We start from the raw sequence: 16352 nt of genomic DNA, 5'->3' as shown, positions 1-16352 counted from the left end.
ATATTTAACGTATTGTTTTATTTCCTACTCTTAAGGCCTGGCCAAACAGCCGGCGCGACGGGCATTGAACAGGCATCGCGTCGCCATCACGCGGCGCGGACGCGGCGCTGCGTCGCGCCGGCTGTTTGGCCAGGCCTTTAGTATCACACAAACAAGCTACCTTCCGCGAAAACGGCGTCGAACTTCAAAACAATACGGTTCGCATGAATGGAATCATTGCGACAGACATTGCCGACAACGCTCCACTTCGGTTTTTGTTGACATTCTGTCGGCGACATAAATATCTACATAGTAACCTTATCAGTAATGTACAGTCATAGAGAAATATAGTAAGAATAGAGTGCTCACTCCATACATCAGTTTTGGTACCAAAACGACTTTTATTTTCGCAGTCGACAACTAGCATCGAGTAGCGGAATTGTCAGGACTACCGCTACTTGATACTAGAATTATCTAGTGTCGCGACTCAGGAAAATTGTATTGAACAACAATTTACAACTAATATTAAAAGTGGAAGAAGTTGAAAATAGAGTTCCGGTTAGCCCGGTTATAATATTATCTGAAAATAGTTAAGCATTAGACTTTTTGGTCATTGCGACATCTAGTATTGTCAAATAGCAACTGACAATTCCGCTACTCAATGCCTTGCTCCAATTTCACCACGGTGACAGGTGCGACAATTGTAAAACATCACTGTTGCCGACGTCACAGGCATCCATGGGCTACGGTTACCGCTTACCATCGGGCGGGCCGTATTCCTGTTTGCCACCATCATTGTTTTATTAAAAAAAAACTTTATTATATCGAAAAAAAAAACAGATATTTCTCTTGCTAAGTTTATGACAATTGTCAGAAGAAACACTACAATTGTCACGAAATTCCGACATATAACTCATTACCTAAAATTCTTCTAAATCTTGACAATTGTCAGAAACTTCGCAAAAGAAATATCTGTTTTTTTTTCCGATATAATTAAGTTTTTTAAAATAATACAATGATGGTGGCAAACAGGAATACGGCCCGCCCGATGTTAAGTGGTAACCGTAGCCCATGGATGCCTGTGACGTCAGCAACAGTGATTTTACAATTGTCGCACCTGTCACCGTGGTGAAATTGGGGCATGACGACTACGAAAATAATAGTCGTTTTGGTACTAAAAATTATGTATGGAGTAACCACTCAATGTATTTTTTCTCTATGGTACAGTTATGCAGTTTCAAAGATAACCACACAGATTACAGGCACAGATTACAGGTATTTCCAAAGAAGTTAATAGTTAATATCTGCAGCTAACTGTACCTATGCATATTTAAAGTGTCCGACCGAAGTGTTAGTATCGGTTTCGGTACAAAAATTGTTTCAGCCGAAAAAAAATCATTTTTTTTATGGGTGACGTAACTGGTGAATTTCCAATATGACTTGGAACTTCGGTAGCCGTTTAAGAAGTGTAACGCTCTTAAGGTAGATGTCGCTAGGGTCCCCTAGACCCATATGGTGGAAAGATTGGCTGCCTATGGATGAGGTCTTGATGGCAGTGCTGGAGTATCGATCCAGAGGCCCTGAGTTCAAGTCTCATCCAAGACAGTAATTTTTCCACTTTTAAGTTCACCATATTTTTTACAGAAAAAATACTTACCCGAATAAAAGGGTTCTTCTTAGGCAGGTCATGATCGACCTCGTCTTTGGATTCGTCATCCGCTGAGTTAACCCTCACGCACGTCCTATGCATGGTCAGGTCACCCATACTTGCCACTCATTATACACAATCACACACACGGCACACTGCACTCCCTTTTATTTGAGGACTCGCGGTTCGGCCTTTAAGTTCACTCGCTCTTTTTCACTGCACGCGCAATTATTGGAGGACTCGCGGTTCGGCCTTTAAGTTCACTCGTGATTTCACTTTTCACTGAAGGTTTTCACTGTTACACTGGTTTTTCACTTATAATTTTCACTACTGGTGTTTAAGGTTTCAGATTAGATGAAGTTTCACTCTTTTCTTTTACTGTTGACCTGTGGACAAAGAAAACTTATTTAATATCAAACATAAGTAATAGAGATATAGTCCGTCAAGCCATATCCGCCACTAGACAAAAGGGCCTTTAAATCGTCCCATGGAAAAATTGCATTTCGCGCCTTTTTCTACTGACAAAATAGTTTGACCGTCTATAGTTTAGTCTATTTCTATGCCTATCTAATGTATACTCTGTATCCAAAATGTACGTATATGTTGAGAACATTACACGATCAAATAATGTAGGTTAAAGTCAGGTCGTTCATTGACAGATCCAGGTGGTTTTGTATTTGGTTGGTTAACCAATAAATGTTATAACTACCCGAAAATTTATAAATTGTTTGTTTATATTTATTTAAATACTTACCTAAAGATACAGATTATACTTAATTAAAAGCTTTTCACTAGAAAATCATTACGAAGTGTAACGTACTTTGAACTGTTTCTATAAGTAGGTACATTTATATTTTACTAAAATATGTTTACGTCCGAATCCGAATGTTTATTGTTAAACATACTACGTTTATTTGTTAAACATTGATGTCATTGTTCAAATATTTTGTTAGTTTTGCGATTCTTATCTTATATAATAGTCTAAGACACGAAAGAGATACTTCTATCCTCATCTTTTATTTGAGGAGCATAATTTTGTATGGTATTCATAGAGAAATAAGCCCTTTTGAAAATACTCTCCTCATTTGATTCAGACCAAGGCCGGAGAACCACATCGTTTGTTCGTTTGTCTATTTGACACTATGGAGGTCTTGCTAATTCAAGTGATAGAGGCAAATGGACGAAACTTCGATTTTCGAGGTACGTGAAGTTTCCAAGACTGTATACTTCTCATATCACAATCATAAACTGAAAATTTGTCTGCGTGGATCCTTCCCTCAAGTGTAAAAAAATTCTATACTTATAATATTTTGTAGCATATTTAACTTTTTAAAAAATGCATGTTTATTTTACATTGTAGGTATGCTTTCTTAATGTATTATTTGGCATTGAAGAAAAACTATACATATTCTTATTTAGTCTGAATGAAATAACTGATGAGGTTAGAACTTAATATGACGTATCTCCCACTTTAAGTAATTGTTGAGTCATTCACTACACAGTACATGATGTACTTAAAAATCTGTATAACCTACATAGTAGGTACACAGAACGATAGGTACATAGTACCTACGATAAGTGTGGAAGATAATCTAAGTGGGTAATAACTTTTCTACAAAGGCGTCTAGATCCTTGTTTGATCGGTAAACAAGATAAGTGGATTACTCAAAATATCTACTAGTGTATGCTCTATTCTTGAGGAAGGTTTATGTGTACCTATAATTTGTTAAGCTTTTGTGTAACCCGTGCAAAGCCGGGGCGGGTCGCTAGCTAAATAAAAAGTGACCAAAGAATTTAGTGCACTAGGCTAGGGTCTAGAGGTCTTGGTAACTTATTTAGTATATAATGCCTTAGTTAAGAGCCCATCAACATGCACACTAGCGCTAGCGCCACTGCTAAATATCGTGATTATTTAAATTTAACGACAGGTATTTAAAAAAGGGGGCCGCTACGTACTGTATTGTGTATTTAAGTACCTTTTGAATACATCAAATTAGTTTTTATGTTGCTGGATTCGTCAATCTATGCGCCCAAAGTTAAAACGGCCGTTTTTGTTTTGAGTTCATAGATCGACGAAACCAGCGACATAAAAACTACTTTTTCGCGATTTCGGCGTTGGTCTTATAGTAAATGTTGCTCAGTATAATCCCAAAACCTCCGTGGCAACGGGAATGCAGTTATTTTTTTAGCCAACCTGTATACCCATGTCAAAATATTTTGTAAGGTGTCCCAATATTATCGGAAGGATTCTTGGGTGAGTAACAATCCTTTACCTTGACTCACATCGATGAGTATGATTCCAGCGAGGTGAGACTTGCATATCTAGATGATTCATTAGATGCAGAAACTCGCTGACGATTTATATAATACAACAAGTGTAGCTACCACCAGTTTGACACTGACATAAACGCTATCGAGAACGTAACTTACTTTCTATGCATCTCGCTCGTACTCGCATAATTGGTTCGAGCGAGATATATAGAACAGTTTTGACACTGTCAGTGACTCATGGTACAGGTACTGAACCCCTAGTTTAAATTTCATTCGATAGAGTGACAAGCGTTCGCGTTGGCGTTAGGTATAGTTCGTAGGTTTCTAATAGAGCCCGACGGCTAATCCTATTGTCTATTGTTAAGTAAAACCGCACGTGCTACTTACCTGCAAAAAAGGGTCTTAATTATTCTATTTGGCACCTGAGCGCGGGCTAGTCCAACGCTCAAAAAACCAGTGTAGGTGCGCTCTCCGATAACGCGCCTTTGTTACGCATCTCGATGACACATTTTAGACTGGTTCTGTAGCGTTCGACTCGCCGGCACTCAGTAACCGAAGTACTGTACTTTTTATGCAGGTGGTTGTGGCACGTGGCACGAGCGGTTTTACTTAACAATAGAGTCAATAGACAATAGGATTAGCCGTCGGGCTCTATTAGAAACCTACGAACGATGTCTATTTTTGTATGGGATATTGAACAGCGCGCCAATAAAGGGAGTATTACTGCAATGTTCTGCCGCCAGAGCGCAGCACTAATTTGTTTAGTAGACCATAGAGTAACTTATTATACATACTAGGCCTTAAACAGTTTTTTGACAAGTTTTCACTGTGACATTGATGCATCAAGTCGGATTGTTTACAGGTGGCCTAATACCGCGAAACGCGAAAATCTAAATTTTTTATCTAACTCTCTATCGATCGAATAGGCAAGAGTGATAGAGAGGCAGAAACCGAACTTTCGATTGTCGTGTTTCACGGTAGACCATATGATTGACCTAGTGACGCATGATGTGTAATTTGATGATGTCAATGAGGTTTGTTTACTGTATGTGTTAGTGGTGCCACCTCCGCAGAGCTTTGTGTAATATTCCCTATTGGGACGTTTTGGAAACTCAAAATCCCATACAAACGCGTACGTCACGTCACGTCAGCAAATGAAAAGGCTAGGAGGTCGCGGCCCGATTCTAACTTTAATGGATTAGATATGTCAGTGTGAAATGTGACGTTTCTTCAAACAAAAACGCCACTTTTGCTGACACAGACACATCTAATCCATATCGTTTCTAGATCTATTAATTGTCGAATCTTAAAGTTCGAATCGGGCAGACAGTCCTTACTTATAACCGTCTCTGGCACGGCGAAAGGCTTCATAACTCCATAACAATTAATTACTACTGAATTTCTCTAATTACTCGGTACATTAAACACACAGTAATTAAATAATTGTAGCCTTGAACTGAGCCTCAAACAATCAGAGCGTATAAGCCCCAGTGTGTGTTTGCGGCCTTTTTCAATTTCTAGCGTTTGTAGGTCAGTCACAATCATAACAACAGTATTTAACCCCGACCATGGTCTAATAAAACATGGTCTTCCATTCCCAGAGTGACACGGGCCTACGTCACAATAACATTGCCACTTTATTTCAACATAACATGTTACATGGGTACATTATACCTATGGTTAATAAGTTAAAATATTTCTTTATAATTTCATAATTTTCATTTATATGTATTTTAGCTTAAATTTTACAATAACACGTCATTTTTAATTACTCGTTAGCAATATCTTCCGATTCACGAAAGAAATTTCAGACTTTCGGGTAATTCTGTGTATACTACTGGCAACACAGGATAGCGCTGTGCACATTTGACAATTCGGATCTAGATAACTTCATGCCCTGACCGTCATCCTTGTCGAACGCGTGTTAATTGTTATTTCCTTCTCGCTCAGTGTCAGCAGTCGCAGTGTTTTCCAAACTTTTCACGCCGTAAGCTTGGTAATTAATGTGTAACTGTGAATTAGTTTTTCAAACGTTTGTCTTGTATAGATAAATAAAGTTTAATTTAATACATTAGATTTGTTTTATTTTACTATGTTTCTACATGAATAACTTAAAATTAATGCCGTTAAAATAATTTTCACCGTTGGTTAAAATTCTCCCACATTTCAAAGTTTGAGAACCTGTAAACAGCATGATGACGTAGGCGCGTGTCAGTTAGGTCATACGCGAATCTCGGAATGGAGTACCAGGCGGAGTATATTATTATACCATGACCCCGACCACAAAATGAATAATAGTACTACCGTATAGAAAGGAAACTTCCTACAAAACCGAAGTTTGACAGCGGTTCAGGGTCGAATCACGCTATCCCTTTGTAATATATGGCACTATCCCTTTCGGCTATTTACGGTTGTCACAATTCAAGGCATTATCTTATCTGTGATCGTGCACGCAAAGGGACCTCAAGTTGTGTCAACCCTAATAATTGCTCGGAGCAATGCTGAGCGGAACGGAGCCGAGTTTGCCGGAAGGGAGGAGTTTCGCACCCCTGCCCCGACGCAAAGAGGTGTTAAATATTTGTCGCCAATGTATGTACGAGTATGTCTGTCTGTCTGTCTGTGGCAACGTAGCGCTCCAATGGATGGACGGTTTTTTTACGTGAAGCGAGTTTCCTTGTGGTGGTTTTTAGCTATGTTTGATAGAAATCGATAATTATTTTAATTAGAGTAGGTAAAAGAGAAATATGCCCACAATGAACGAGAAAAACGTAATGCTATCCTGATAATGAGTCATCACTGATGACATCATTAAAGGACATCTGCTATTTTGGCATTCTTATCAAGTAATTAAGTCAAGGTGAGTTTCAAGGCCTTATGTGATAAGGAATAAGGCTGATTATTCACTGACAGGCTTAAGGAAGGAAAATATTGAAGGTTTGGGACGAGGACGTCTTCTAAAGAAATTTGTTAAACTATTTAACGGAGGCGGTTGGTAAGAGGTTATTATACAGGTTGTTATTTAGTGTTCCGTACCCAAAGGGTAAAAACGGGACCCTATTACTAAGACTTCCGCTGTCCGTCCATCCGTGTCTGTCACCAGGCTGTATCTCATGAAGCGTGATAGCTAGGCAGTTGAAATTTTCAAAGATATTGTATTTCTGTTGCCGCTATAACAACAAATACTGAAAACAGAATATAATAAATATTTAAGTGGGGCTCCCATACAACAAACGTGATTTTTGACCAAAGTTAAGCAACGTCGGGAGTGGTCAGTACTTGGATGGGTGACCTTTGGCCCTGCCGTCTTTCTAACGTCGTCCGACCCATGGTCTAATAAAACATGGTCTTCCATTCCCAGAGTGACACGGGCCTACGTCACAATAACATTGCCACTTTATTTCAACATAACATGTTACATGGGTACATTATACCTATGGTTAATAAGTTAAAATATTTCTTTATAATTTTATAATTTTCATTTAGGGGTCATCCATTAATTACGTCACACGTTTAGGGGGAGGGAGGGGGTCAAGAAAATGTGACATATTGTGACATGGGGGAGGGGGGAGACACAAACTTTGTGACGTCACTTTAACTTCATCAGTAACCGAATTTTTTTTTTAAATTATTTTATTCGCTGTACATTTAAATAACAAGTTTTTAAAACGATAATCGTTTTTATTCTTTTAATTTTCTTTCCTAAGCAGTTTTGGGTTATAAAATTACTAATATTTATATCGTCAAAAATATTTTGATAAAATATTAATAATACTTAGGTACTTACTTAATTCGATTTGGCGATTTCGTAGAAAAAATGTGACGTCACACTAGGGGGGAGGGGTTTGCCAAATGTGACCAAATGTGACAAGGGGGGGGGGGGAGGGGTCAAAAAACCTAGAAATTCGTGTGACGTAATTAATGGATGACCCCTTATATGTATTTTAGCTTAAATTTTACAATAACACGTCATTTTTAATTACTCGTTAGCAATATCTTCCGATTCACGAAAGAAATTTCAGACTTTCGGGTAATTCTGTTTATACTACTGGCAACACAGGATAGCGCTGTGCACATTTGACAATTCGGATCTAGATAACTTCATGCCCTGACCGTCATCCTTGTCGAACGCGTGTTAATTGTTATTTCCTTCTCGCTCAGTGTCAGCAGTCGCAGTGTTTTCCAAACTTTTCACGTCGTAAGCTTGGTAATTAATGTGTAACTGTGAATTAGTTTTTTAAACGTTTGTCTTGTATAGATAAATAAAGTTTAATTTAATACATTAGATTTGTTTTATTTTACTATGTTTCTACATGAATAACTTAAAATTAATGCCGTTAAAATAATTTTCACCGTTGGTTAAAATTCTCCCACATTTCAAAGTTTGAGAACCTGTAAACAGCATGATGACGTAGGCGCGTGTCAGTTAGGTCATACGCGAATCTCGGAATGGAGTACCAGGCGGAGTATATTATTATACCATGGTTGGTAGCCAGATGGTCGGTCTGGCTCGTGGTTTTCCATCCCTCCACACAAGTCCACACACTTTGTGTGAATGGTCCTAAGTCCTAAGTGTGCGCGAAATACTTGAATGTATCAAGGGCGTATTTTACCTCATGCGTATGGAAACAAGCTTGACACTGACAGTGCCAGATCGGTATCGTACCGCTGTGACATCTTACAAGCATTATTCGTATTGGGCCGATACTTTTGGCCTGTGGTATTTCGTTTAGGCCTGCGTTTAGGAAAGTTTCGCTTAGGCTGCTTCAGATGCCTGAAGGGCAAACTGCCCAGAAATAGGAGCCCCGCTACGTACGTGGGTCGACTCAGGGAACGGGTCAAAGATTTTCACGTTTCACGATATGCCTAGGAATTTCACGATATGCCTGATCTTACGATCGGCCGCCGACATAGATACTAGATACGACATTATGCTTCGGTGTACCTACTACTAGTGTGTGAACCGACTGCAGCCGTTTTCCCATAACAATGTCGTCCGAATCCATTGTTTCAGCAACACGTTGCTTTGATAGTGCAATTGTTGGCACTTCATTCTGATTTGTGTTGATCAGGTGTTTGGTTTTCATGTTTAACCGGTGCAAACAGAGTCCGTTTCAGGCCACAAGCAGTGGGAAGACACTCTTGACTTCGTGCAAAGTCGGCTCCGTTCGGCTCAGCATTGCTCCGAGCAATTATTAGCACCACGCGCCACTTGACTTCCTTTTGCGTGCACGACCACAGATAAGATAATCACTTGAATTTTGACAACCCTAAATAGCCGAAAGGGATAGTGCCATATATTACAAAGGGACAGCATGATTCGACCCTGATTTCTGTCAAACTGCGGGTTTGTAGGAACATAGGAGTGTCCTTTCTGTACGGTAGTACCTACTATTATTTATTCTGTGCCACAAGATGGCAGACCCTCCAACTCGCACGGCGCGGCCCCTCTACCAGGCGTGGCTCACTCCGCGATTTCGTCGCTTTGCTACAGGTAGCTACAAGTACATCCGTTCTACACCAATTTTGGTTGTTAGCCATAAGCCGCGTGTGGCGCTGTCGCCACCTAGCGGCCATATCTGTCCTGATCGTAACAGACGCGTTTTGTTAGAGAGTGAGTCTTCTGTACCTAGTACTATTATTTATTCTGTGCCTCTACCCAATTTTATTTACATTGTTTATGTCTCTGCACCCGTATTTAAGTGTCAGAGTACAATAAATAGTAGCTATTGTTTTGTATTGACACTAACATTTTAGCGGCTTTGACCTTCATGTCGAAATTGTGTCTTTTCCAACCAATTCCGATAACCAAAGAAATGTGCCAACAAGTTTAGCAATGTTGCTATTATCATGTATTGTTAGACAAGCAAGCAATGGCTTAATTATACCATTCAACACGTTTATGTTGTTGTGTGTTGTAGAAAACACGTTTTATTTGACCTTGACTTTGTCAAATTGCGTGTTTCCGCACATTATCTAAGTAATGACTCGGTTGATATGTGAAGCGAAACGTACCTATTGTGTACAGAACAGGTTTACAGTGGAAAACTATTTCCGTGTCGATGCACAGAATACATAATAGTACTATTAGGTACAGAAGACTCACTCTCTAACAAAACGCGTCTGTTACGATCAGGACAGATATGGCCGCTAGGTGGCGCAAGCGCCACGCGCGGCCTAAATGGCTAGTATAGCCACCAAAATTGGTGTGGGACGGATGTAGGTACTTGTAGCTACTTGTTGCGACGCGACGAAATCGCGGAGTGAGCCACGCCTGACCACACTGTTATGCACATATCCAATATCTGACGCTGTCCCTCCGTCAATTTTTATCACATTTAGTAAAACACGTGCGACCGACAGTATTACCTACTTGTAAGGCTTCGCCGCACTCACGAGCCTTGATATAAAGCCACATGGGTGACAGGTTAACATGTAAGGATTCATTAAGTATGTGGGCATTTTCATTTAAGTGTATAATTTACTTTTTTTCGAAAATCCATCAACTTTGGGGTTATTTCTACTCAGAATCACGAGGACTATCGATTTAAAAAGAAAAAAATGAGTCGCAAAAAAAAGGTCAGTTTTGTAACGCATTTTCACGTACATTTTGTATGGACCGTTACAAAACTGACACCCAAAATTTGTATGCAAAACTGGGGACACTTTTCTTGGTCTCATTCAATATTCATTATATTCAATAGTATTGATAGGTGAAAATCGCATGAAAATCCGTTCAGTAGTTTTTGAGTTTATCGCGAACATGTCAACATACATACACACAAACAAACAGACGCGGCGGGGGACTTTGTTTTATAAGGTGTTACTGATGAAGAAAAAATGTTCTAATAGACGAATGCTCCAATGGCTATCTCATAAGGTTTTTTACCCTCACGTTCCAAAACTTTTTGCCGAGCCATGTTGATTCGCCATCATTAGATCCGCTCGTGCATGACGTTGATGATTTTATGAATAATGAGATGTACTGATAGTTCACGCACGACGGTATACATGTTCGTGATAGTACAGTCACCTGCAATAATATGTTACTCTTCGAAGGCCGCAAAAATATCTGACACGATCTTATTTGTTGAGCCATAAGAGAGTGTCACATATTTTTGCACGCGCTTCAAAGAGTCATATTAACTATTACTTATTCTGTGGCTCCGGTGAGTCATAGCCGTGTCGTGTCGTCCGACAGGACAGTTTCCGGAAACAATGGAACACGACACGACACCCTTCCTCTTTTACATTATGAGGTGGATTGAACACGGTATTTGTTTTAAATCGTGAGGATTTTTTGTCAAGAGTTAGATCAAGCTAAGTTGACAGCGAATTTGATAGCATATACATATAGCTCCTTTGGACTGAAAATTGTATTCACTACCTATCAGAAAATTGTGTCAATTGATACATTTAGTTGAGATAGTTACTACCTATAATAAGTATTTCATTTTATCTCAATTTAAATTTTATTAAGTTTAATAGGTACGTTACATTATATTATGTACCATCTATTTATGTACCTAAATAAATTTGAACTTATCGAAAAAGTACAGACGTAGTTTAATATTTAACTTTAATTTTAATTTTAAAGTATGTACATGTGTTCAAAATATATGTTTTTTTTAGTTATACTTTGGTTATACCGACTAACAATTTTTTTTTATCAGTCGTGTCTACATAGATATTAAACTACTTAGTCGTGACTGTAATACAAAGTAAGGAACATCATTAAAACATTATTTTTCATAAACACATCCAGAACTAAAAATCATAAGGGCGTAAGTGACATTTTTTATAAAACGTTTTCAGTTGTCTTAGGACGTATTTGCACCGTGTATCGAACTTTGTGGAAAAAATCTTCATGTAATTAAGCTTAAGAACAATGAGTTTTACTTACAAAAAGCTAAAGGTCACGGGCGTATAAAGTCACAAAAACTTTAAAACGTCTTCCTTCTCGGTCTTCCTTACATGGATGTTAACTACGGGAAGTAACCATTATAATGGCATAAGGCAGTAACTGTTTATATTGGGTAAGATCCGTTTAAAAATATTGCGGTCAAGTTTAATATCGTCCTCAGGTTATTTAAAGGTATTTTAATGTCATTATGTAATGTCTCTGCATTTATTTATTAAAATTGAACAAGAATGCAGTAGTTTTTTTAATGTGTATTAATTAGTAATAGGCAATAATACTAATTGTAATTTGTACTACAGTAGGTAATAAACGGTTGTATCGTCAAGCAAAATACTCAATAAAAGTAGCAGGTTTTTTGGCAATCCATAACTCTCAGAGTCTGCAAGTGGTACTAAAAATCTTAGATTCTTCCCCGAAGTGGTGATTTTTTTTTCTATTTTTCCTTTTAATTTAAAAACTGATAAGTTCAGTTTTCAGAAAGTGCCAATTAAGGAACATATTCAGTACATTTTAGAACTCAATTTGTAGCGGTTTGTATTTAATTCTTAACTCAACAAAGTCATGATTATAATCGCAATAAAAAAAAGTAAGGGCACAGTGACATACCCATAAAATGTATCTACAGTTTATACTATAAAACTACAAAAAACTATAATCGTCTTCCCTACAAGGATGCCATAGAAGTACAGGAAGTAAAACGCAATAATATCAAAATGCCGTAACTGTAAATTAAACTGGCTGCACTTACGACGTTATGCTAGTATTGGAAGTGTAAGGGCGTAAGTGTGCTCGATGAATATTTAGTAAGTTAAGTGAATAAATGATGAGTAGTGACTAAGTAATAAATATGTTAAAATAACCGGTATGCTAGTATGAAAGGGTAAATATAAACATGGTTATTAAATTATAAATTACCTATGCATTATTTTTGTAATGAATACTCAACTTTGAAAATGTACATTTATGGTGTTTCCGTATAGGAGAGTTTTTAAAGATTTTACTTACCATATTGTCTGTATCCAAAGTAGTATCTATATTTAGTGTTGTGAATAACGCTCATTTCGAGGCTTAAAGACTCGAACCCTTAAGACTCTCGACGCTTAACGCCTCAAAGGCAGCAAAGACGATTTCTTACATTCATACGCGTAAAATAAATAAATACAATTCTCAAAAGTCGAGTCTTTAAGACTTACCAGTCTTAACGGCTCGAGTCTTTAAGCCTAAAAATGAGCGTTATGGCGTTATTCACAACACTGATCTATATCCATAACAAGTCTCAGCTTTTTAGTAAGTAAGTACCTAAGTAATAAACTCTTATAAACCAATTTTTAAACAAGCAGATACTACTGCGAGCGCGCTGCGTGCGAGAAACTCTTATAATCTTCATACTAATAATGAACGTCACAGTATTTATCACATACCACCTTTGATTCTAAACCATGTAATTGAAATTTGAAATTAAATTTGAAAATCTTTAATTTCAGGTCTGTCGGCCTTTATTTTGGTAGTACCTAAACTGCAAACTATTTTAAGCATTTTCATATTGGCCGTTACGATGGGTCGTATGTGCCCGACACCCGTGTTAAGTTATTTACACTCATGTACGACCTTTTTATTCTAAACATATTCATACTGTAAGTGTGTAAGGTATTCCCGTATTGAGCGGCGCGTGGCAGAAGGGCGTATATTGATACATATAGTATGGCGGTTGTGATGTTTTGGGTGTGAAGATATATGCGCACGCGATGCGTCATGCACGATCGAGTTGCAGGGTTGGTGATAGAAGGAAATTAGAAATGGGAGAGTGAAAAGTTTTACAGTAAAAAAAAAATTAAAAGAAAATTTGAGAGGCGCAAATTCAGTTCAAATTCGGTTTTGTTCTAGTTTCCGCTGAAACCGAACCTTTGGTCGAAACATAATTTTTATACCGAAACTGCCGAAACCGAAACGTTTGCAATGAAATGAAAAGAATTTATTTGGAACAACACAATCTCAAAATTAATGGATGAGAAGTAAACATGTTACATAGTTATGCAATTGGTTGTCCCAAAGAGTAAAAATACCACTCAGCATGTAGTAGTAGTAGTAGAAGTAGTAAAATACTTTATTGTACAAAAAGAAACATAAAACATGAAAGAACACAAATTATTCACGGATTCATGTGTCGGAGCACTTAGTGCAACGACGCTGATTTTAAGTGGACCCTTAAACTTGTAAAATAAGGTATAAAATAATATTAATGTTGGCATTTTTCTTATCCGAAATTGAAGCTTTGGCCGATATTATGATTTTCTGCCGAAATTTTCGACAAGAGTTGTGATTTACCGCTTAGATACCAGAGTCTGTGCGGAAAGAGAAGAGTCGTGGAATGTATGGTCCCAATACATTCCACTACTCTTCTCTGTCCGCACAGACTCTAGTTATTTTCATAAACAGTGCGTTTCTTTTTGTTTTTATTAGGGTTCCGTACCCAAAGGGTAAAACGGGACCCAATTACTAAGACTCCGCTGTCCGTCTGTCCGTCTGTCACCAGGCTGTATCTCACGAACCGTGATATTGGTGAAATTTTCACAGATGATGTATTTCTGTTGCCGCACTAATACTAAAAAGTACGGAACCCTCGGTGGGCGAGTCCGACTCGCACTTGTCCGGTTTTTATAGTTTCTTGATGAAGCATATATGTTGTGGATACTATTTGTGTGAGTAGCAACTATGACGAAGCCTGCGCTGTGGATTAATATTGTATTTAATTTGGGTTATTTTTCAAAAATATTGAATCATTGGTACTCACAATGTATGAAACATTGTGAGTACCAATGAGTTTTTCGGAACTTACTGTACGGTATATCATTTGATATTTCCCACTAGCTTTTCGGTGAACGAAAACATCGTGAGGAAACCTGCATACATCCGCGAAGAAATTCAAAGGTGTATGTGAAGTCCTCAACCCGCATTGGGCCAGCGTGGGGACTATAGCCTAACCCTCTCGTGATTGAGAGGAGGCCTGTGCCCAGCAGTGGGAAGTATATAGATAGGCTAAATTATTTATTATGAGTATATTTATTTTAAAACAAGAGTTAGACGACCCTAACAGACTTTACACTCCACTTGCTTGTGCGCAAATTGATAACTCCACGTTATTCTATCTCTCTCTAACTTGTGTTTACTATAAATAGCCGTCTCATTCGCACCTAACTGTGGACGGCTAACAGTTAGACCGTGCCGTGATCGATGCTTAGCCATTATAGTAGGGAGTTTAGAAACAGTATGGCAAGTCACAGTTTCATGTAATTCTACTATTTGCGTCCTTTAGGTCAACGTTTGCCGAGAATCCGGTAGACACATATGTACCTATACCTAAAGCCTATTCGTAGGTACAGTCAAGGTAATAAATATCAATACGGAAAAAGTTCAAAAAATATGTATACACGAACACGACATTATTGTCGACACATTAAGATAGTTGATAAGATCTTTCGACTGTACTTAATGAACGTTAGTAAACTATCGATTGTATTTAAGTTGTCGAGGTATCTATTCTGTATTATCCCTGTCATTTTAATAAATTTAATAACGTATGTGTGATAAAGGTTAGATTTTCTCCAAACTTGTGGTAACCGTCCTTAATATTCTGTTTTCCACCCAAAAACTATTTTTGTTGTTATTCTGTCCTGCTGTCCAAGGGACAATAGTGGCATAGCTTTTTAGAAGAAATGTTGTATCACATTCTACTAACAAGCTTATAGTAGATGGCCCATGCAAAGGGCATGTTTGTTAAATTTAAATACCATAAAAGTAGGGTTTTAAGAGTTGTCTAGGAGAACGTAACCAAAGTTATGAGTGTTAAAAGGTGGAATGACAGGAAGGAATTTAAACACTCATACTGTTTCTAGTCTGTGTGTTACATAATGTATAGATATTGCCATTTGGCAGCGCTAGGTGTTTTTACCACGTTTTACTGTGTTAGATGTTTTTGCAGGAGATGTGTTCGCTTTTTGCTAGTCTCGTAATAAGTACTTAATAATGCTTGATATTGACAAGCACAGATCAACCTAGAGGTGGAGCATATACTCGTAAGAATACCCGCGGTCATACATAGGTGCTCCCGTTAAAAATATATGAAAAAAAAAACGGACAAGTGCGAGTCGCACTTGCTCACTGAGGGTTCCGTATTTTTTAGCATTTGTTATTATTAGCGGCATCAGAAATACATCATCTGTGAAAATTTCAACTGTCTAGCTATCACGGTTCTCGAGATACAGCCTGGTGACATTCAGACGGACAGTGGAGTCAGTAATACGGTCCCGTTTTTACCCTTTGCGTACGGAACCCTAAAAATTAGTTCAAGACTTCGGAAATTGTCTGGCTTTTCGTCAATCATTTACAGACTATCTGGAGGTTCCATATATAGGTAGGTAAGTGATGATTAAATTTTACTACCTAACTTGGTTTAGCCTTTTGACTCGACTCATCACTGTCACAACCAATGATCTCCGGGCAGGCCTTGTTAGATGTTTGTTACTGACTACAATTTTC

The 16352-nt window shown here is 38.0% G+C and overlaps 1 protein-coding gene across 1 annotated transcript in view; it reads right to left on the bottom strand.

The window, feature by feature from the left end:
- The window catches only part of LOC134800831 (rhophilin-2-B), a 196179-nt gene that overhangs the window by 152773 nt on the left and 27054 nt on the right, over window positions 1-16352 (bottom strand). Inside the window, exon 2 of the mRNA XM_063773388.1 lies at window positions 1637-2013. Coding sequence (XP_063629458.1) covers window positions 1637-1744 — 108 coding nt within the window. The 5' untranslated portion in view covers window positions 1745-2013. The remainder of the gene's footprint in view (window positions 1-1636; window positions 2014-16352) is intronic.

This window comes from Cydia splendana, chromosome 20, assembly GCF_910591565.1.
Source record: "Cydia splendana chromosome 20, ilCydSple1.2, whole genome shotgun sequence".
Taxonomy (NCBI): Eukaryota; Metazoa; Arthropoda; class Insecta; order Lepidoptera; family Tortricidae; genus Cydia; species Cydia splendana.
This window is presented reverse-complemented; position numbering and strand designations above follow the sequence as displayed.